The sequence below is a fragment of the Alexandromys fortis genome, unplaced genomic scaffold (assembly GCF_014885135.2).
Source record: "Alexandromys fortis isolate MF-2015 unplaced genomic scaffold, M_Fortis_MF-2015_v1.1 scaffold_40, whole genome shotgun sequence".
Taxonomy (NCBI): domain Eukaryota; kingdom Metazoa; phylum Chordata; class Mammalia; order Rodentia; family Cricetidae; genus Alexandromys; species Alexandromys fortis.
This window is the reverse complement of record NW_026067966.1, coordinates 8,284,445-8,306,325: the sequence shown is the minus strand read 5'-3', so window position 1 is coordinate 8,306,325 and position 21,881 is coordinate 8,284,445. Positions and strand designations below refer to the sequence as shown.

Here is a 21,881-nt window from a genome sequence, read left to right as displayed (position 1 = left end):
TGGGCCCTTGAACAAAGAAGCCATGATAACTGAGATGGGGTTATGCCTGGGCTCAACAACATGGGCTTCTGTTCACCAAGGCTGACTTTGCTACAGCTGCTGCTGAGTTCCAGGTCTGCCAACAGCAGACCAACATTGAGTCCCAGCTATGGCACAATTTTCTGGGGTGACCAGTGAGTAACCGGTGGTAGGTTGACTACATAAACAATTTCCCCAAGGGAAGTGACAATACTTTTTTTTTTTTTTTTTTTTTTTTTTTTTTACTGAAGTTGATACTTATTCTGGTTAATACTTCTGCCAAAACCACCATCTGTGCTTACAGAATGCCTAATCCACTAACTTGGTGTTCCACACAGTATTGCTTCTGACCAGGGAAGTCACTTCACAGCCGGAGAAATATGACAGTGGGCCCGCAACCATGGAACCCACGGATCTTACCATCTTCTTCACCATCCTGAAGAAGCTGATCTGAAAGACAGATTGGCCTTTTGAAGTCACAGTTAAGTGAAAAGTAGGTGGCAGCAGGATGGAGGGTTGGCATAGGGGTCTCCAGAAGGCAGTATATGTTTTGAATCAGTGTCCAATATATGGTACCGTTTCTCTCATAGCCAGGTTCCACAGGGGTGGAAAAGGAAATAATTTTGCTCACTATCATCTTTGGTGACCCATTAGGAAAGCTTTTGTTTCTTTTTCCCACATCCCTAAGTTCTGCTGGCCTTGAAGTTTTAGTTCCAGAGAAGGAAGTGCTCCTACCAAAAGCCACAGCAAACATTCCATTGAACTGGATCTCAGATTTCCCCCTGGCCACTCTGGGCTTCTATCGCCCTTAAAGCAACAGGCTAAGAAAGAAAGAACACGGTTAGGAGAAGTGATAGATCCAGATTACCATGGGAAGATTGGATTGCTTCTCCACAGTGGCAGTAAGAAGGAAAATGTCCGGAGTGCAGGAGATCCTTTAGGGTGTCTCTTCGTGCTACCATGCCCCGTGATTAAAGTCAATGGAAAATTACAACAACCTAATCCAGGCAGGATGACAGAGGGCACAGACCCATCAGGAATGAAGGTATGGGTCATTTTTCTGGTAAAAGAGCAAAGATCTGTTGACAGGCTTTCCTCAGGTAGAGGAAATACAGAATAGGTAGTAGAGGAATGCAGATCTAAAGACCATCTCAGACCACATGATCAGTTGCAGAAATGAGAATTATAACCAACATGAGTGCTTCTGTTGTATTTTGCTAAGAATGTGTTTGTGCAGGTACTTGTTCTTTCAATATCCTTATCATATGTTATAACAACTAAGAGGATGCTAGTAGGATGTCCCCTAAGGGACATTGCCACCTATTCTAAATTTAAAATTTGTGTGTGGTTGTATGAAGAACAGTTATGTCATGTTAGGTATAAGTATGACCTGGTTTGCAATAGAGATGTATATTGATACAAATTTAAGATCAATTTTGTTTTATACATATATGTGTGTGTGTTCTTGATTAAAGTTTTGTGTTTGTGCAGCTCATTTGAAAATTTAATGCATAACTAAGAAATATAGGTTAATAGATAATCATCTATAATAGAGAAGCTTATAGTCATGTTAGGTTTTCTAGATATATAGAGATGTATTTCAGCTAGGTAGGTATTCTTCAAATCTTTCAGAGACCTTCAGAATATGGCATTTAAGATGTTTAAATTATTAACTTAAGACTTTTCATGACAATGAGACTCATCTGCTCCTGGCAGCACCAATCTACTTCAAGAGGATGATGGGCATCAAAGGGGCTCCTTATGGAGTTTGTTAGCCATTTGTGCAAGAAGCTGCTCTTGACTGGACTGCTTGATGTTATGCTGTATGAACTGGGCATGCAGGATCCACAGAGAAATGACTGCTGAAGTTGCCTAAAGATGGTTAGATGGTCCTTTAGGGTTCCTGCTCCATGAAAGAGTCTGCCAGACATTCTGCAGGACACAGAAGAAAGTGACTGTCAAACTGCCAATATGGGTGGAACTGTCTTTGAAATTTCCTGCATCATGGAAAAGTCTGCAGGATACTATGGTCATATAGGCTGAAGATGAATTCCCCAACAGTACAGAAGAACTTTGGGTGACTATCCAGGCAGTAAGATATCTCTGTCAATTCTAGAGTTTTATAAGTTACTTAAAGTGCACTTAGCCAATAGTCTATCCTTCTGGAGTCTTTGACGGGGTTGAAGAATAGTTATGATTATAGTTTCCCTTAGTTATGATAAGAGATAAAGTAGATATAAATATTGTAACTATAATTCTTACTTGATAACTGTTTTGCTATATGCAATTTTACTCTGTTAAAGTTAAAATCTTCTTTTTTATTTAAACAGAAAAGGGGAAATGATGTGGGAAGTTCTGTCTATGTTTTGCTTTTTTTCATTAACTGCTTTGGGCTTATAGCAGGACAGAAGAGAAAAGAAGAGAAGTAGGCAGGGAAAACTAAACAGTGCTGGGAGAAAGAAGGCAGAGTCAGAGAGGCATTACAGAGCTGCCAGAGGGGAAAGACGTGAGCTGCCATCTGGAACCTTGCTGGTAGGCCACAAGCCCCATGGTAAAATATAAAATAATAGAAATGGGCTAATTTAAGAATAAAAGTGAGCTAGAAATATGCATAAGCTAATAGGCCAAGCAGTGTTGTAATTAATAGTTTCTGTGTGGTTATTTTGGGGCTGAGCAGCCAGGAACAAACAAGCGGACGACAACAACACTGGTTAACATATAATGTGCTTGTGAGTGTACATGGCATAGTTCTATTATGTTTAGGCATTATTATGACATGGTTCTTGTTTTTATTTGGAAATTAATCATGGCATAAGGAGATATGATTGACAAGAGGTGGGTTGTGGTGGCTATTCTCAGTTGTCAAGTTGACTGTATCAGGAATGAACAACAATCCAGAAATGAAGGCACATCTCTGATTGATCCGGATATTGTGGCAGGAAGACAGAATGCCTTAAATCCAGATCTTGAGGTGGAATGACACACACCTTTAATCCAGACTTTGAGGCAGGAAGATACACCTTTAATCTGGTCCAAATCCTCTTCTGGAAGCCTATATAAGGATATGGAAGAAAGAAGGGTTGGTTCTGCTTTACCTGCTTGCCCTTGCCTTGTCAGTACATCCATCCCTTCATTGGCACTGGAATGGAGCCTACTTCTTTGAGATTCCAGCGTGTACAGAGGACCAGCTGAGACACCCAGCCTCATGGGACTGAGCAACTACTAGATTCTTGGACTTTCCATTCACAGAAAGCCTTGATTGGGTTAGTTGGATTGAAGCTCTTAAGTCATTCCAATAAGTTCTATATATTTTAAAGTTATTCATATAATTTATTAAATATTTTTGAAATTTATTATATATATATATATATATATATATATATATATGAAGAGAGGGGACTGAAGGAAAATACCCTGTGAATTGCTCAGTGGTGATGGTTTTGGTCCTAGCCAGATGGGTCCCTGATGGCTCCCTTCAGAGTGACCCCAGGGAATTCATGAGGCATAAGGACCAACTTACTCTGCAGGCAACTTTCTGTACGTAGTGGAACGATCCAGACCTAGCATGCATGAATCCTGGCCTGTTCCTCTTGAACTCTGCCTGCACTTGAGATGCATGCTGGGACATGTTCTTTACACACACTGCCTTTTACAGATGCTGTCTCCTCTCACAGTTGCTCCTCACTCTTCATCTACAGTAATCATGCCCACTGCCACTGCAGGCTCTGTCCCAGGGACCCCAGAGATCTAGATCTCCATCTCCATCCCTTATGTAAATGAGAACATGAGAACACATGGTGGAACAGGATGAGAACATGAGAACCCATGGTGAACACACAGTAGGATGAGAACATGGGAACACATGCTAATACATGATAGGATGAGAACATGAGAACACATGCTAGCACATGGTAGGATAAGAACATATGGTGGCACATGGTAGTATGAGAACATGAGAACACGTGGTGAAACACATGATAGGATGATAATATGAGAACATATGCTAACACATGGTAGGATAAGAACATGAGAACACATGGTGAATCACATGGAAGGATAATAACATGAGAACACATGCTAACACGTGGTAGCATGAGAACACGTGGTAGGATAATAACATGGGAACACATGCTAACACATGGTAGGATGAGAACACATGCTAGCACATGGTAGGATGAGAACATCAGAACACGTAGTGAATCACAAGGTAGAATGGGAACATGAGAACACGCGCTATCACATGGTAGGATGAGAACATGAGAACACATGGTGAAATACATGGTAGGAAGCTTCTGGCCCAAACACCCAGACTGGCTCCTTCCGCCTTGGTGGGGAACAAATCTGGTAATCTTTGTTCATCTCCCGGAGCAGCGCACCCAAGCTGACAGGGATCCCCCTTCAGGGAAGAGGGAACCATGACACAGGCAATGCACCAAGGCGAAGGCTGGGACTTTCCAGGGATTGCAGCTAAGAGTCAGTACTTACAGGAGCATTAGCTGAGGCACTGGACAAATCCTGTGTTCTCTGCAGAAAGAGAACATTTCAATGAAAATGTTAAATGTAAGATTTAAATGATAGTTGTTTAAATTGGTTTTATCACCACCAGCATTATTGATGTTATTTTTAAGATAGGTCTCAGGTAGCCAAGGCTGGTTTTAGGCTCACTATATAACCAAGGCTGGACTTGAACTACTGATCTTTGTGTTTCTACATATGGAACATGGAGTGCTGGGATTCCAAGCATGTGCCATCATCCCCAGCTAAAATTAGTATTATTACTAAGAATCCACTAGATAGGAACAGCTCAAGAGTTCCCATATAACAAATTAAAGCTTAATGCCAACAGCAAAATCAGCTTCAGCCTCATAAGGCCAGCACCTAATCTCCCACTAAGGATTTTTAATCATGACCACTCAAATGTATTTCTCAATTTCACTTTCACCTCAGCCTTTAGAAGCCATGGTCTCACGCACCTGTAGGGGGTTCCCATGGTCCCTCCCACTTGACAGAGGGTTCTCACTCTTGAATTCTTTGATTGAAAATATTGGTTTAATTCATTCTGTCTAGAGGGTTTCTCTTAAATGTATCTACTTCTTTTCCATACCTATTTTTATGGACCTGTGTATCTCTTCAGAGAAAGAGATGATATCAAACTATTGTTGGACCCAAAGCAAGATTGCACCTCCTGGCTCTTGGTCCTCAGGAAGCCTTTGTGGAATCAGGCAAAGAGGCAGCGTCTGGTTTCTATAGGCCGGTTTGAACAATTCTACCTGTCCTCCAACATTAATGGCTCTCAGCCATTTTTATTCAATTTGACCACTCAGGATGTATCAGCCAGGACCACTAGCACCTCACCCCAGAGCAGCTGAGGTGAGCCTGAAACTGTGATAGACCAATCATAGCCCAGAACACAGAAGGCTCAACGAGTCCTGGAGTCTTGGTGATCCTAGAGAGGAAATCTATGACCTTCTGTAGCTCTCCTAGGGACACAGCCCTGAAAATCAAATGAACCTAAGGCACCCAGGGCTTCAGCTCTTTCTCTTAATGGCCTTCTGCCCTCGATTCACAACTCAAAGAGCAGGTAGGCCAGCTGCACATTTAGAAGCAAAATGGACTTCACATTGTTTTGCACATTCATTGGAAAGATTTGTCGGTCTTCCCTTCTGTGACACAGGCCATCTCAGCCCTTAACTCCAGTCCAGGGCCAAGAGCTGGAAACAAACAGGATGTGCGGTATAACCACCTGAGAAGGGCACTCTCACTGTCCACTGTTTGTTATTCTGTAATGTGGACAGTGACTTGGACACAATACTTGAGGTCGCTCGGGGCTACTGGTTCTATCTTCTGTTCAGTCCATGGGTCTAATGTGTATAGTTAGCAATTGTGCATTTAAAGATGAGTAAACATGGCTTCGCTTGGGAAAAGAGAATCCATGTGTCTCAATGCAGATATTAGCATACAGAAATGATGGTTTTGGAAACCGTACCAGAGTGTCTGACACACATTAGCTACCACCAGAAGGCTTAAATGGTCCTGGAAGAGCTGGGAAGTTGTTGTATGATACCAAGAGTGACAAGGAAGATTCCAGAACCCATGACTCTGAGCAGCTGAAGAAGCTCTGAGAGGCTTAAGAAAGTGGAAATGGATCGTGGCTTCTGTTTCTCTGAGAATCCGGTTCTTACTAATTGAGGCTCAAAAGAAGAGGCAACTGCCCCTGTTGTTATGAAACACTGCATCCAGGAATAAAAATGGTTCTGTGGATTGTACTATTCTAGCTCATTTGAGTGATTCAAAAAGAGATACTCTTAGAATTTAGAGGAAGGTAGAGAATATTGACTTTAAAGTAGTCATTGACCAGGTTAGGAGTTAGTTTCCTTCAAGGAAACTGAGTGATATGTCCCAGGGTTCAGAGTCCAAACCAGTCAGACAATAATGCAAATGACAGATAATACACAGGCCTGAAGTTCAAATTCTCAGTGAGCTATGAAGCCCAGTGTGGAGTGTTTTGCAGCCCATTGAAGCCTATGTTGGTGATTTTTTATCATCTCCAGCTCAAAGGAGTCAACGCTGAAAGAAGACCTGACCGTACACAGCCTGAGTGAAGACACAGGCTGAAAACAAAAAAAGAAATAGAGAAAGGAAGGAGAGGTGAAGTATGACAGCCCAACCAAGACACCATAAAATAAAAAAGTTTTGTGAGTAAAACCACATGATGAGAACTCACCTTTTTTCTCTTGCCATAAGTTCGTGGAGAATTGGGGAGAAATTTTTTCTGCAAGATAGAAGGATCGAGCATGTAGTTATCTGTATTTCAGCAGTGTGCACTGGGAATTGTCAGCCTCCTTCCAGAAGTTCTGCCTGGATCTTCCATTCAGACCCACGTTGTCCAACTCCATTCCGCTCTCATCGCATACAACTTAGAGACCCTGGCCTGTGGCAGCTGGAAAGACCTCCTCATATCCCTCTGCCTCAAGTGCTGAGAATTTTCCCTCACAATCCCTTGTTCAACCATTACACATTCTCTGTTCCCACCGGATACAATTCAACTTGTTCCACTAGGAACTAGTTCCACAGGACTAGGCAGTTAACACACATGTGTTTCATGCATACAGGGTGTCACATGTTCTGAGGAGTTTGGAGCACATGACCGAAATTTGGTTATGGGAGATAATGGAGAAAGTTTGTGGAAGAAACACATTCTCTCCTCTCCTCTCTCTCTCTCTCTCTCTCTCTCTCTCTCTCTCCTTTTTAGATAGGGTTTCTCTGTGGAGTTCTGGCAACCTACTCACACTGTAGACAAGATTGTCTTTGAACTCAGAGATCCAGTTGCCTCTGCCTCAGGAGTGCTTGGATTTAAAGAGTATGCCACAACCACCAGCACAGAAAACCAATTTCCAACAGTTTAAGAAGGGTCTCTGGGAGGTGAGGGCCAAGTCAAGAAGGGGTGAGACATTTAAGCTAAGAATTCTAGGATAAAAACTAGCTTGTAGGATAGGGAGATGAGGAAATCATGTCCATGACGGTCCATTACTAACAGCATTGCAGATGTGTCCTAGTTAGTTTGATTGTCAACTTGACACTCCTAAGAAGAGCAAATGTCAACTGAAGAACTGTCTCAGATAACCTTTAGGCATGTCTGTGGGGGCATTTTATTCATTGTGGATTCATACAGAAAATCCAAGCCCACTGTGGGTGGTGCCATCACTTATAAGTGGGCCTAAGCTGAATAAGAAAGAATATTGAACATGAGCCAAGGAGCAAGCCAGTTCTTCTGTAGTTTCTGCTTCAGTTCCTGCCTTCACATTTCTGCCTTGTGTTCCTGCCTTGCCTTCCCTTCATGATGGACTGCTGCCTATAACCAAATAAACTCTTTCCTTCTCCAAGTTGCTTTGGGTCATAGTGACACAGCAAGCAAAGTAGAACCAGAGGTTGAGGTTATCAGAGAGCTGATATCTTTTTAGCTTAGTTGAAGCCCTGAGTTCAGCCCCTTCACACCAAATAATGGTGACAATGATGATCATATATTTCATCTGCCATTTCTAACCTCAATGACATCACTAATTCCTTGTCAATGTTTCACATTTGAGGTCATTAGGATGGCATTAAGTTCCTGCACAAGCATCCTGAGTTGATGGTTTATGACACATTACTCATCCCCTGTATCCACACAACTGCCTTTGCTTGCAGGTTATTTCTCTAGATTCTCTTTCACTTGTCTGGCTATCAACTCCTCCTTTGGCTTCAATGCAGAAATTTCTCTGCAAGAATCCCATTTCCTCCTCAGAGATTCTGTATCTATCATTTGTCAGCATCAGCAAGGTGTACCCCCAGAAATGAGGCTATGAATGTGGGCTGCCTCTCTCCTGAGTGACTGGCAAACCTCATCGGCATTAGGGATTCCCCATATCTCATAGCTATTTGATCTGTAAACAGTGTAAGAAGAAGAGGCACTGACCACCCTTCCCCCTCCCCTGCAATACCTGGATCAAGAATTTCAGGGGCCATTTGTAGCAGTGCACACTCAATTTCCAGTTCTTTGATCGTCCAAGGCCTCCCAAGTTTTCAAACCCAATGGGTGTGTACCAGTCCCCAGCTTCACTCTGTATGGACTTCACGAAGATCCCTGTAAGACGACAGTAGACTGATCATGAGCCTGCTTTGTCCCTGGAGCTCAGATTCATGGCCCCTCCCACCATACTGGAACTGGAGCCACCCAAAGTGTGCTCAAAGTCAATAGAGTTGGCCTTCTCTCTGGCTTCAGGAGTCCCAGCTCAGCCCTGGAGTTCCCTAAGGACTTTGTTGAAGCCTTTCATGCTTCTTTGATTTTCATGCATGAAGGAACTAACAATCGCCACCAACAGATATCTTTTTAAAACTGTTTCAGGGTCACGTCGAAAGGGACAAGGTAGTGACTGACTGCTCAGGGTGCGTGGATTTCAACCTGGTGTTGATCTCTCGGGCTGGAGAACAACCTGTCCCAGGAGGCCCCCGGCAAGGTGGAGGTGGAGTCCTCATCTTAGAGCTGAGACTGCAGCTGGATTCTGCAACTCAGGAGTTCTGTGGCATCATTGTCTACCCAAATTTATGAGACTATTGAACAGGTGCTTGGCCATCACTGCAGTTGGAGGTAAGTACTATTAACCTAAGTAAATATTGTCCCATGAAAATACAGACTAAGGTTAATAAAAAAAAGTCATGTTTTGGGCATCTTCATTGTTATAAAAATGCAAGCAAAATCACAACACCATTTCACATACCACCAAGATGACTGTAACAAAAAACAAGAAATAGTAGCTATTTATTGTAGGGAAGTTGAAGGTCTCACACACTGATGATATGAATATAAAACAATGTTACCGATACCAAAAACATTTGGTAATTCATAACTGAGTTCAACATATAATCATCCTATGACCCAGCAATTCCACTTCTGTGTATGTGCCTCAAACTCAGTGTTTATATCACATAAATGGTATACACAAGTTATCAAAACAGCATTATTCATTATAACCCAAGGCAGAATGAGGCAAACTGAATAAATGAGGGAAACATGAAATAGTCATACAATGGAATATGACATTATTTGTGATTTGAAACATATATTGCATAAACTACACAGATGAGGCTTGATGTCATCATGCTAAGTGAAAGCAGGCAGTCACAAGTGACATACACTATGGCATGTCACTTGTATGAAGTACGTAAGGAGGCAGATTTATAGGCCAGGAATTAGCTGGGCGAATGCTCGGTAGAAGGAACTAGGAATGAGTATCAACTCCTAATAGACAGAGGGAGACAAATATGTTTGCATGGTAATTTTTCTTCTGTGTACCAAAAAAGAAACCCTTATTGATCATAGACTCTAAGTGCTGAATTATATGGTATATGAATTATAACTCAGTAAAGCTGTTAAAAATAGTGACGATGTATTTATATCAACTACCATCCACAGGCTCATATAAAAGAGATGTGAGATGAAGTCCATCATAGTGGGTTTTGGTTGGGGGGGTGTTTTTTCTTTTTTTGAAAACTAGAATATGTTATACCAATAATATAAGTTAATCTTCGTGGATATACTATGGGTCAGGCTTTATATTATTGTCCTCTATTTAAAAATGAGAAATTTCAGCCAGGTGGTGGCGGCGCACGCCTTTAATCCCAGCACTCAGGAGGCAGAGGCAGGCGGATCTCTGGGAGTTCGAGGGCAGCTTGGTCTACAAGAGCTAGTTCCGGGACAGGCACCAAAGCTACAGAGAAACCCTGTCTCAAAAACACCAAAAAAAAAAAAAAAAAAAGAGAGAGAGAGAGAAATTTCATGCCCAGAAAGTCCCTCCTACACTACAGAAAAAGATCTCCTCTCTTGGCAAAGCTGAGTCTAGAACTTGGGTTCTCTGATTCTCAATCCTGTGATGCTCTCACCATGACAAGTGCCCTGCCCTGGTGCTGCTGACACAGGGATGCGAAGGCAGAGGCTGAGGGTCCCTCCCTATTTGTGTCTGACTGGAAGGAAAATATGCACTAGCTTCCATTTCTGGATGGAAGTTTCTCTGGTTCTCTGGGCATCTCATGGCTCCATACATGTTATTGTGAGCATCTACTAGGCATGGTTTCTTCAAGCGTTAGGATTCTTCCTGTTTTCAAGCCAACTCTTCTAGTTCCTTAAGTAATTCCATTATTGCTTGTGATGTTTTTATTTAGCAGTTGTGAAAAAACCACGATACGTACCTTGCTTGAATTTATCCTTGTGTAGTGTTCCCTTCACCTTACCACATGTCACAGGAAGCAGCTCAGCACTGAAACGTGAATTTTTATTTCTGCACCTTTTCGGAACTGGGAAAAAAAAGAAGATTTCTTCTTCTGTCTCTTTGCAGGTGTGCACATTCCCTCCTCTCTCTTGGGGTCATTCCTTTAACACTAGGAACACTTCGCTCCTCAGATCTCTAACTTCTAAGTCATTTTTTGCAAGTGGCATATTGGATACATAATGACAAATATTTTACCTCTAATTTATTTTTTTTTTAAAGAACAAGCTTTACCGGAGACTTTTGGCTTTGATAAACTGTCCTTATCTCACTCTGATTGCTACATGGCCATGAAACAGGGGCTGCCTGACTGTTTGTACTAACGATGGTAGGCAGAGATGGTCCTCTAATCTCCCCCATTTGAGCTCTGACTGGCCTAGGAGGGAGAGATGATGGGCAACCTAGCAGAGTTGGGTGGAATTCCTTTTCTGTTTGCTCTGCTCCATCTTCTCCCTCACAACAGCGTTTTCTGTTGTGAACCCCCAAACAACAGAGAGAACCCCCGAAAGTTCTAGAATAATCTGAAAGCTCTTATGTAGAGCAGAGCTGCAACTCCATAGAAATAGAGATGAAAATTCCTCAAACAAATTTCTGAGAGATGAGGAGTTACATTTTCCCTGCCTGTCATCAGTGCAGAGACCATCACGCGGGAGGGATGCACTGTCTGTGATGCTGATGCTATTTGAGCAGTAGCTGATCAAGACTTCAATGGACATCGGATGGTTGACATAAAATCACACTTCTCTTTAGTAATGGAGAAATTGAGGAAAGAAGAGCCAAGGGAGAACCCGAAGTCCATGTAGTCATAGAAGAGAAAGCTTGGACCCAGGTCTCTCCCACCACTCTGGGCCACCTTGATGTGCATTTGCTGGTGGGTGATACCCCGCGTATGGCAGAGATTGTCTCCACTCTTCCTGGTGAATGGAGGCAGCATTACAGTGGCCCAGAGCTCTAGGTCTTGTTTCAGCTGTATCATCATGATTCTAGTTTCTCAGAGACAGTGAGTAAACAGGCAGTGTCTCCGTGGTTAGTTCAGCTACATAAAGCTGTCATGGAAACTAATGCCCTTGCTTCCTCTCTGTACATGGTGGGAGCACCAGCAACAGAAGGGCTTCCACTCAGGAACAACTTTCCAAGGGAGTCTCCTCCCTCTTACCCAGGATGTCACCAGGATTCTGGAAGGGTAAAGTATGCCTGAGAATACCTCCTTCCTCCCTTTCCTTCTGACAGCCCACACCCATAGCCCACTGGGAAAACTTTTCCCTGCAGCGGTCCATCCTCCATTCCAGCTCTAGGAACTGGGAAGTTACATGGTCTGCTCAAAATTAAAAAGAACTCACCCAAAGGGAGGAGGAAAAGGACTATGAGAGAGAACATTTGCTTTCTGCTTATACTTCACCAAGTCTAGACATTTTAATAATCAATGTGTGGTGCTGTGGGGACTCCTTCTACTCCTTCAGCCAATAGCCTTTAAGAGACCAACTCAAACGTAAGGAAGAAATTAGGACACATAATATTGATGATATAAATACAGTTCACAGTCTTGCTCCAAACAACTTTGCTTTGAGATTTTGCTGCTCTCAAGTTGATAGATAAGCCTGAGTAGAAATTTTTAAGGCTTTAGATTTTCCCCAAACCCTAACAAAATCTGTGTGCACTCATGGGTGTAGGGAAAGACCCACGGAGGCCATCTTACCCCTGGTCTTGGCAGAACGGCCTGGATTCTTTTCCGTTTTCTTTCTCCTGACAGCCTGGTGGCCAACTCTGGTGCCATCTAGGAGAGATACAGACAAATGCAGATTGAGCCAAGCAACAGCTGAAAATGGGAAGGAGCAAGGGAGGCCTCTCTGTTAAGTCAGAGTACTTTCTGAACACACTGTGGATGAGAGCTCACAACAAGGAGCTGTGTCTAAGCAAGTAGAAGTCAAAGTTAAAGCCTGTGAAGGATTCTGTTGTATTAACACATTAGAAAGAAATCTGTCTACACAGACTTGAATAAAAATGTGGTTTACAAAATATGTATTCAAAAAAATAGACAAAACCACCATTTCTCCTCTCTAAACAAAAATATACATATCAATCAAGAGCACAACTGGGTCATTGTCAAGAGTGTATGATTCTTAGTTTGGTGAAATTAATATTGAATGGGATTCCAAAGCCTATTTCATGGATCTGATGCAAAATTGATAATAATTTAGAAAAAGGCATTTAGCTTTTGTCTAGGAAGACGAAATCCCTTAGACTGTTACTAAAATCAGATGGTAGGGTGCTGTTTGTAAATATATACAAGTTATAGGAATAAGATTGTAGGAAACATCACAGTGATTAACTTGTTCAAAAATCTTCTAAGATTGATTGTTCTCTCTCTCTCTCTCTCTCTCTCTCTCTCTCTCTCTCTCTCTCTCTCTCTCTATCTCACCTCTAATGACAAAAGTTGATCATGTTCAATATTTTAAACACAAATAAAAATATGGACATCACTTCTATTCTAATAGCCAAATATAACCAGTGAATGCATTTTTGCATACAAATGTATACACGTTGTGTTCCTCTGTATGTATGTGTGGGGGCCCAGATACCAAAGTCGAGCATCTTCCTCAGTGGCTCTCCATCTTAACTGTTGACAAGATCTGACACCAAAACCAGAACTCATCAGTTTGGTTGGCTAAGCTTGCTGTTCAACAAGCCTGATGAATTCAACAGTGAAGGATTGCAGATGTGTAATCATGTCATTTTTTATGTGGGGGCTAGGGATCGAAATTCAGGGCCTCAAACTTGTGTAGCAAGCACTTTAACACTGAGCGTCTTGTCAGCCCTTCAATGAACATTTGTGAAAATGGACTGTCGATTATTTTTCTATCTCTACGTACATCTCCCTCTCTAGATAGATCCATAGTTACATTGAAAGGCCTGGATTTATAAACAAAATGAATGGTTTCATGCTGCGGAATATTATTTTCAGATGTGTTACATTAGTTTATGCTGTGGAACGTTTGTTTTAATGATGCAAAGATATATTACATTTTTTATGTTACATTGTTTAACTCTGTGAAGCTGTGTTGCTGTGCCTGTCTATCTAATCAGTAAAACAACTGATTGGTCTAATAAAGAGCTGAACAGCCCATAGCAAGGCGAAAGAATGGATAGGTGAGGCACATACACACATTTGCACATATACACCTGTAACCTGTTTGCTTCATTAAACCTTCTTTGGAACACAACCTACATAAACCTTTTGTGGGAGGGTGGAGGTTACTCAGGGGCTAAAAGCCACCAGTGTTCAAACATAAGGACCTGAGTTCAGATACCAGCATCCACTTAAAAAATATGTATGTATGCACCTATAATGCTAGTGTTAAGGGATGGGAGACAAGAAGCTCACTGGGGTTTACTGGCTGGCTGACAACCATCAAGGGAATAAAGGAGAGAGAGAGAGAGAGAGAGAGAGAGAGAGAGAGAGAGAGAGAGAGAGAGAGCGAGCAGGATATTCAATATCCTCCTCAGGCCTATACTTGTAGGTGCAAGTATGTGTACCCATATGCACAGTGTAAATACAACACACATACACTCACTCACATACACACACACACACTACTAAGGCTCAGAAACTCACAGGTCTCCAAGCATGCAATGGGCAACACCTTAAAAAACTCAACAGCTGTAACTCCATCCAGCTGCTTGCTTACTTTTTGGCCGTACAGTTTGTGGCCTTCTCTGTTTTACTCTTGACAAGTTGTGACCTTTCTTTTTTCCTACCAAACAAAAATAATAAAATTAATTATTCAAAGATACAAATGTAATTCTCTAAGCCTTATATGTCAGCCATATTCAGATAAAGTTTTCAAATTTCAAATCTTAGAAATGAGGAAAAATTCTAATAACCAGTTTAGTCATGTGAGGGTTCATGGTGGTCCAGCCTCAATGAAATTCACACATTCCAAGGTAGAAGCATGAGGATTAGAATTACTGAGCAAAAGGAACAGAGATATGAAAGAAATAAAAGCACCAGAAGGAATTTATTTATTTTCTGCATGTTTATACACTTCACTCCAAAAGGGGAGGGAGAAGGCAACAGACTTCATTAACATGGTATAAGGAATTATCAAGTATCCAGTGGCTTTGATTGGTGAGTTTTTTCCCTTCTGGTCAGCTTAACTGTTTCTCTGAACCCCAGGACTTAACCATTGATCTCCTGGCAACCTTATGGTGTTCCAAGAAATGAGGGGGAACCTTCAAGGCTATGGTTAAGCCCTTTGCTGACATTCATCCCTGGTTATTCCCCTTGGCTAAGGACTGAGATTTGACTCCTCACCACTCGAATTTGGTCCTCATCTCTCTGACTGTTGTCCTCTCTCGGGCCACTCAGAGTGGTCCTATCCAGTCCTTAATTCCTGTATGGACAGGTATCAAATTGACCTTGACCTAGCCCTTGACCCTTGCTTTATCCCAAAGATGTTCATGGTTAATTACTATTGGGTCCTCACCTTTTTCACATTCTTAGCCATGGGAAATAAACCCTCAAAAACTATTAGTCCATCTTCCTCCCTGGGATGTCTTTTAGAGACCCTCAAACCTCAATTCTTCATGCTTTACTCACAGATTCCCAAGATTATCTGCCTTTGAACTAAGAAATACCCTAAGTGCACATAAGATAATAACCTAAAGTGGCCACTTAACAGCACCTTAGATCCCGATATTCTGAGGGAACTTTCTAACTTTTGTCAGCGCACAGGCAGATGGAAAGAGTTATCTTATATCCAAGTCTTTTTCTATCTAAGTTCTAAGCCCTCTGTCCTTACAAGCTGTTCACCTGCTCACACGTTCCTGACTATACCATCTAAGCTGCAGGAATACCCCATTTCCACTCTGGACCCTGCTAATGAACCCCCACCTTTCCAACCTCAGCAGACAGCTACTTCTACCTCTCCAGTTCTCTTTCCTCCATCAACTGCTCTGTTAGCCCCTCTGGATCCTTCCTTCTCTCCAGTGCCATGCTGCGGCAGCTGCCCGATTCTAGCACTCACTTTTACCCCTACTCTCACAGCTCGCATGTTGTTAGGGGACCCAACCCTGACCAAACCAACCAGCAGCAGTTCTGTTGCAAGAGGCAGCCAGTGTGGATGGAATGGTCAAGGCACACGTTCCTTTCTCGCTCTCAGAATTCTCTCACGTAGAACAAAAACTGTGTTCTTACACATCTAATTCTACCTTTCATAAAATAACTCTAATACATTACTCAATCTTATAGTCACACCTTTCATGATACTTTCATGATGCTAACTAATAACCTACTTCCTGAGGAGCACGGGCGAGTTTGGGAGCAGACCAGAGTACATGCAGATGAGGCTCACCAGACTAATGCAGCACACCTCCCTGGGGCAGAAGCCATCCCTGTGTGGGCTCCACACTGGGATTATAACACCCCAGGTGGTATTTTAGCTAGAGACTAGTTTATGACTTGCCTCCTGGTACATCTCCTTAAGGCTTCCCTCAAGCCAGTAAACTATGATAAACTCTTAGATGTTGTTCAGGATCCAAATGAAAATCCATCTGCATTCTTAGAGCACATCACAAAGGCTCTCTTGCAGTACACTAATTTAGATCCAGAGGCCCCAGAGGACAAACAGCTCCTCATAACCCATTTCTTTTCCCAGAGCTTCCTCAAATTAGGTCTAAAATTAATTATTTGGAGAAAGGCCCCTTGATATCCCACAGGCAGAAGTCTTAGGGCTGGCTTTTAAGGTATGCCATGGAAGGCATGATAAGAACCATAGACAGAAATGTCAAATGCTGGCCAAGACCATTTGACTGGCTTAGGCAACTGATCATCCTGCCTGTGCCACTCCCTTGCACCCTGGGGCTCAAGAGCCACTGGGCCCATGTTTTAAATGTGGTAAAATGGGGCATTGGGCCTGGGCATGCCCTAATCCTCATATTGGTCCAACAAGACTGTGTCTGAAGTGCCATAGAGAAGGACATTGGGTGATCAACTGTCCTCATGCACATAATGGAATGGAGACATCAGACCCAGACAACTCCCAAACCAACCTTCTCAGTCTGGCCATGGATAACTGAGGCTGCCCAGGCTCCCTTGACCCGACCACAACTGTCGTCTGTAATAGGGAGCCATGGGTAAATATCACAGTATCAGGATGGGCCATCTCCCTTCTCTTGGATACCAGAGTCCCATACTTGGTACTTAGAGAGTTTGGGGTACCCACATCTCCTTCTACTTTCCCTATTGTTGAGGTAGGAGGACAGCATTATCTAACTCATCAGACCCCACACACAATTGCATTTTCAAATGCATTCCTCTCACTCATTCATTTTTAGTCATGCCAACTTACCCTGTACCTCTTATGGGAAGAGATTATTTTAGCTGAAGTGGGAGCTTCTATCTTGTTTGCTCCTCCCGTTCACCTCACCCCAGGCTCGCCAGCAGCTCCTCTCCTTCTCCTCCTAGCCTCCCAACCTCCCAGCTTCAACGTATCTCTTCCTCTACCGGCCTCTCAGGTAAAACCCCAAGTCTGAGACACCCAAAACCTGTCTGTTGCTAGACACCATTCACCCATTGTTATCCAATTACAGGATCCTACCAGGTACATTACCCAAACTCATTGCTTGGGGTATTCTAAGACTTTTCTAATTTGAGTAATTTGAAATTACCCCTCAAGGGCCCAGCAACTGAGTGAGGATTTCCCCTAATATTAATATTCAGGAGACAGAGGCAAGCAGATGTGTGAGTTCATGGCCAACATGATCTGTCTACACATCAGGCTCTAGACCAGCCAAAGCTATACAGTGAAACCCTGTCAAAAAAAATGACAAACAAATTCTTTAGTCTCTCCTCATTGCCTAACTTCAATACTACTTCTGAATATTTATGACTATGATAGAGCTACATCTCACTTGCAGAAAACCCATTCTTTGCTTACCAATGGGGTACATTCTGAGAAATTGTCATTAGAATCTTCTCACTGTGAGACCATCAATGTACTTATAGACTAAGTCAACTGCAACCCTATACAGTAATGCCATCTTATGAGACCACTCTCATACATGTGGTCTGTCACTGTCATGAAGACTATACATAATTCCTCACTATTCCAAAATATGTACTACTCTTTACTTCTCTGAGAACAAATTACCAAACATTTAGTAGCTTTAAACATCACAGGTCAGACATTGTCCCCACTAAACAAGGCCTTATCTTGATCATTTGTGTAGAATGTCTTTATCATTAGGAGAAGACTCCATCCTCTTAAAAGTGGCTCTACAAAGGGTTCCTGCTTCTCTCCAGCTCCAAGCGGGCAAGTGCAAAGAACTGGATTCAGGGATGAACTGGACCACAAGCTGGATCCTGTGGCATTTTCCAGCCATGCCTAACCCACAACCTTGTGCAGCCTTGTCTATTAGTTACCTGATTGGCTGTTTCCCATGCTTGCTTCTGGGTCCTTTGCTGAGGGACACATGACACAGGAACACATCTCATTTTCACTTGTGGATCGCTCTGCTCCTGTGCCAAAATTGTAGGTATTGGTTTGTTTGTTATTTAATTTTGCAATACTGGGTACCAAACTCAGAGCCTTACCCATTCTAGGCAAGCAGTCTACCACTGGGCTATGCCCTCACATGTTTTCTTTGTGTTCATTGTTAGACATGGTGCCAACTAATTTTCCTGAATGGCTTTGAACTCACTTGACTGGGGTCTTTCATTGTCATTCCAAGCATCGGACAGATGGCCTTTTTATATCTTAACTGAACCACTGCCTTTTCTTATTCCTTAAAAATATTTTTGCATTCTCCTTCTGTCTGACTTTCAGTTCCTCTTTTTTATTTTTTCCTCTCCTGTCTTGCCCCCTTTATCAGAATGGCATCTGTGTGATTATTTTAGGACAGAGTCTCCTTCTCTGTCATCCAACAGCAGGCTAGAATCAAGCTCTCCTACCCTATTTCATCACCCGGTGATGGAGCATTCTGGCTAGTAACTAAAACATTGCTGTCCATGGATCCTGAGACAGTGTCAGATAAGAGCCACCACTGCTCTCTGACTGCACAGCAAGGTAGATTCTGAATGAAGGAGAAAGCTATTTTCTAGGGAAACAAACAAACCAAAAACAACGAAAACTCAAAAACAAATAAAACCTGCTGTAGCAGTCACACCCAGGATCCAATGGAGCTATCTCTTTCCACAATGTACATTATTTTCCATTTTTCCAAATTAAGTTTCCTTTAATTTGCTACATATAGTTGTAAGATTTTCAAAGTTCTTATATGCTGTGAAAAAAATAAAACTGTTCTCTGAAAATAGTAAAGGATAACTTTTGCTAGTTTTACCAGTTTCAAACCCATCCCAAACTGGCCAGTGACTACCTAATCACTAACCAAACTTCGGAAATCTAGCCAATCAGAAGCAATGATACAAATTTGAAATCCAGCTTATCAGCAGCAGTCCCCCTCCAAATGCTGGGTTCATGTCTTCATAGCAGCCTTTGCTAAGCACTTCTGCTTTATAGAGTCTAAGCCCCTGAGCTACCTTCTCCTTTTTTATTGATTTTTATTGAGCTTTTCTCCCTGCTTCACTCCCTGCCTCTCCCCTACCCCTTTAATGAGCTTCCTTCTTCTTAAAGCTCCAAGTGAATCTAGCTGTGGCCTAGGAGCCATGTGCTTTGAACACAATCTTTCTTCCCACTCCCAGCCAGTCCCAGCCTGCCTCATTGAGAACAGGACTCACAAGCATAGCTGTTCCTTAGTTAACACTAGGTGGTAGTTATTTCTCCTAGCAACTCCATTTTCGACGCTGCTTGGAAAGGCCTTTGTGCCTCTCACTAGCTCTCTGGATTTTTCTCTTCCTAACGTTTACTGTCTTCTTTACCTCCTAAGTATGCACCACATTTTACATTGCTTTTGTGTTAATAGTTTCTAGCGCTATCCTTCTGGGACTCCACTATTTCATATAAAACTATTCACACGCTTTGTAATTCTCTGTGATGTTTTTTCTTTCACTCTCTTTAAGAAACCCTATTTGCTAAATAAAACCTCTTTCTGCTGGACCCTTGCAGGCTCCCCTGAGTAGTCAAAGACATAAACTTTGGGTTCAGATCATGAGAATCTAGCCACCTAAGCCCAGGTGAGACCATCTGGAAACTTGACCTCTGATCTCCTTGTCATTGTCAAGTTCTAAAACACACCAGAAACTCATTGATTCCTGTGCTTCTAGAGAATTACAACTATAACAATTTCCCTCTTGACAAAGTGCTAAGGGTTTTAAGAATAAAGGGAAGGCAGGATGACTTGTGTGTTAAAGAATGTAGGGAAAGTGCCCAAATAATACTGATTGAATAGCTTTGGGTTTCATTAAATTACATCAGTCAGATGATACAATACTTCCTCTTTGAGCACTATAAAAAAAAGAGAATAGAGGGTCACAAAATAAAGTTAATGCTTTAAAAATGGGTAAAGTCTTTAAAGAGACAGAGTACAGATAGGTGTGGATTAAAAGCAGTAAAGAAAAATAAGTCATGTAAAAATGAAAAAGTCAAAGAGATTCTCTGAATTAATGTATGTTATTGTGTTATCTTTGAACTTTTTGACTGTGAATGAGCTAAGTACAGAGCGACATTTCATTGTATGGGCTGCTAAGCTAAATCAGCATGTATATTATAAAGGTATCATGACTTCCAAATTTGGGTCTAAAGATATGTTGCTTTGGAAAAGAGGTTCTTCTCTTGTTTCCACAGAGGATGAGAACCTTTGGATTGCTTCCAGACTGGTATGGTTTGATGAAACAAGACACCCTGAAGGTTGCCTTAAACACCCCTCAAAAATTACTTCACCCAGCTGCTGACTGAGATGAACCTAGCACATAGAATGCACCATGAAAGACCTGATTAACAGTGACCTCCAAACAGCAGGAAGCAGTATGGACAGAACTATGCCCATATTCCCAAATATTTTTCATAATTGTTTCTTTACATTTAAAGAGGGATATGCTATAGAGATGAATAATTTGCTTTGGTATGGATCTCGGTTTATTAATACAAATTTAAGGTAAATTTTGTTACACTGTATATGGATATTTCTGCCCTTGATTAAGGTACTGTGTTTGTGTAGTTCACATAAAATTTTAAAATGTAATGTATAATTAAGAAATATAATTTAATACTCATCTATAATAGTCAAGCTTGTAGTCATGTTAGTTAGATTTTCTATATGTATAGAGATATATTTCAGATGGATAGGCATTCTTCATATCTTTCAAAGACTACAGAATATGGTATTTAAAATGTTTTAATAACTTAGAACTTTTCATGGCAATGAGACACATCTGCTCCTGGCAGCACAAGCTACTTCAAGAGGAAGTTGGGCATCAAAGAGGCTCCTTATAGAGTTGGATAGCCATTTGGGCAAGAAACTGCACTTGCATGGACTGCTTAATGAACTGGACATGCAGTATCCACAGAGAAATAACTGCTAAACTTGCCTAAAAGTGAGATTACCCCTCAGGGTTCTTGACTCATGAAAGAGTCTGCCAGACATTCTGCATGACATGGAAGAAAGTGACTGACAGATTGCCATGATAGGCAGAACTGCATTTGAAATTTCCTGCTTCGTGGAAATGTCTGCCAGATACTATGGGCCTATAGGCTGAAGATGGATGCTCCAACGTTACAGAAGAACTTTGGATGACTGTCCAGGTAGCAATTCTAGAATTTTGGAAGTTGCTTGCAATGTACTTCCTGTTTACTTAGGTAATATTATATCCTTTCAGAGTCTTTGATGGAGCTGAAGAATAGACATAGTTTTCCTTAGTTATGGTAAGAGATAAAGTAGATATAAATATTGTAATTTTTGCTTGATAACTGTTGATTATATATAATTTTACTATGTCAAAGTTAAAGCATTCCTTTTTGTTTAAACAGAAAAGGGGAAATGGTATGGGAAGTACTTCTGTCTATGTGTTGATTTTATTGGTTAATGATGAAGAAAACTGGCTTGGTCTATAGCATTGGAAGAGGAAGGCAGAGTGAGAGGGAGATGCTATGGAGCTGTCGCCAGAGA

General features: G+C 41.8%; 1 protein-coding gene across 3 annotated transcripts in view; it reads right to left on the bottom strand.

Moving 5' to 3' along the window:
• Positions 1-256: 256 nt before the first annotated feature.
• LOC126508768 (nuclear body protein SP140-like) overlaps positions 257-21,881 on the bottom strand; it is a 39,028-nt gene continuing 17,403 nt past the window's right edge. For 2 of the 3 annotated variants that reach the window (XM_050154173.1, XM_050154175.1), the window contains exons 7-14: positions 18,241-18,336; positions 14,507-14,572; positions 12,517-12,594; positions 10,744-10,848; positions 8,499-8,641; positions 6,743-6,790; positions 4,504-4,542; positions 257-3,070 (exon numbers count right to left, since the gene is read on the bottom strand). In XM_050154173.1, the coding sequence (XP_050010130.1) occupies positions 3,041-3,070; positions 4,504-4,542; positions 6,743-6,790; positions 8,499-8,641; positions 10,744-10,848; positions 12,517-12,594; positions 14,507-14,572; positions 18,241-18,336 (605 nt within the window). In that variant the 3' untranslated portion in view covers positions 257-3,040. The remainder of the gene's footprint in view (positions 3,071-4,503; positions 4,543-6,742; positions 6,791-8,498; positions 8,642-10,743; positions 10,849-12,516; positions 12,595-14,506; positions 14,573-18,240; positions 18,337-21,881) is intronic. The other variant, XM_050154174.1, reaches the window with a different exon arrangement.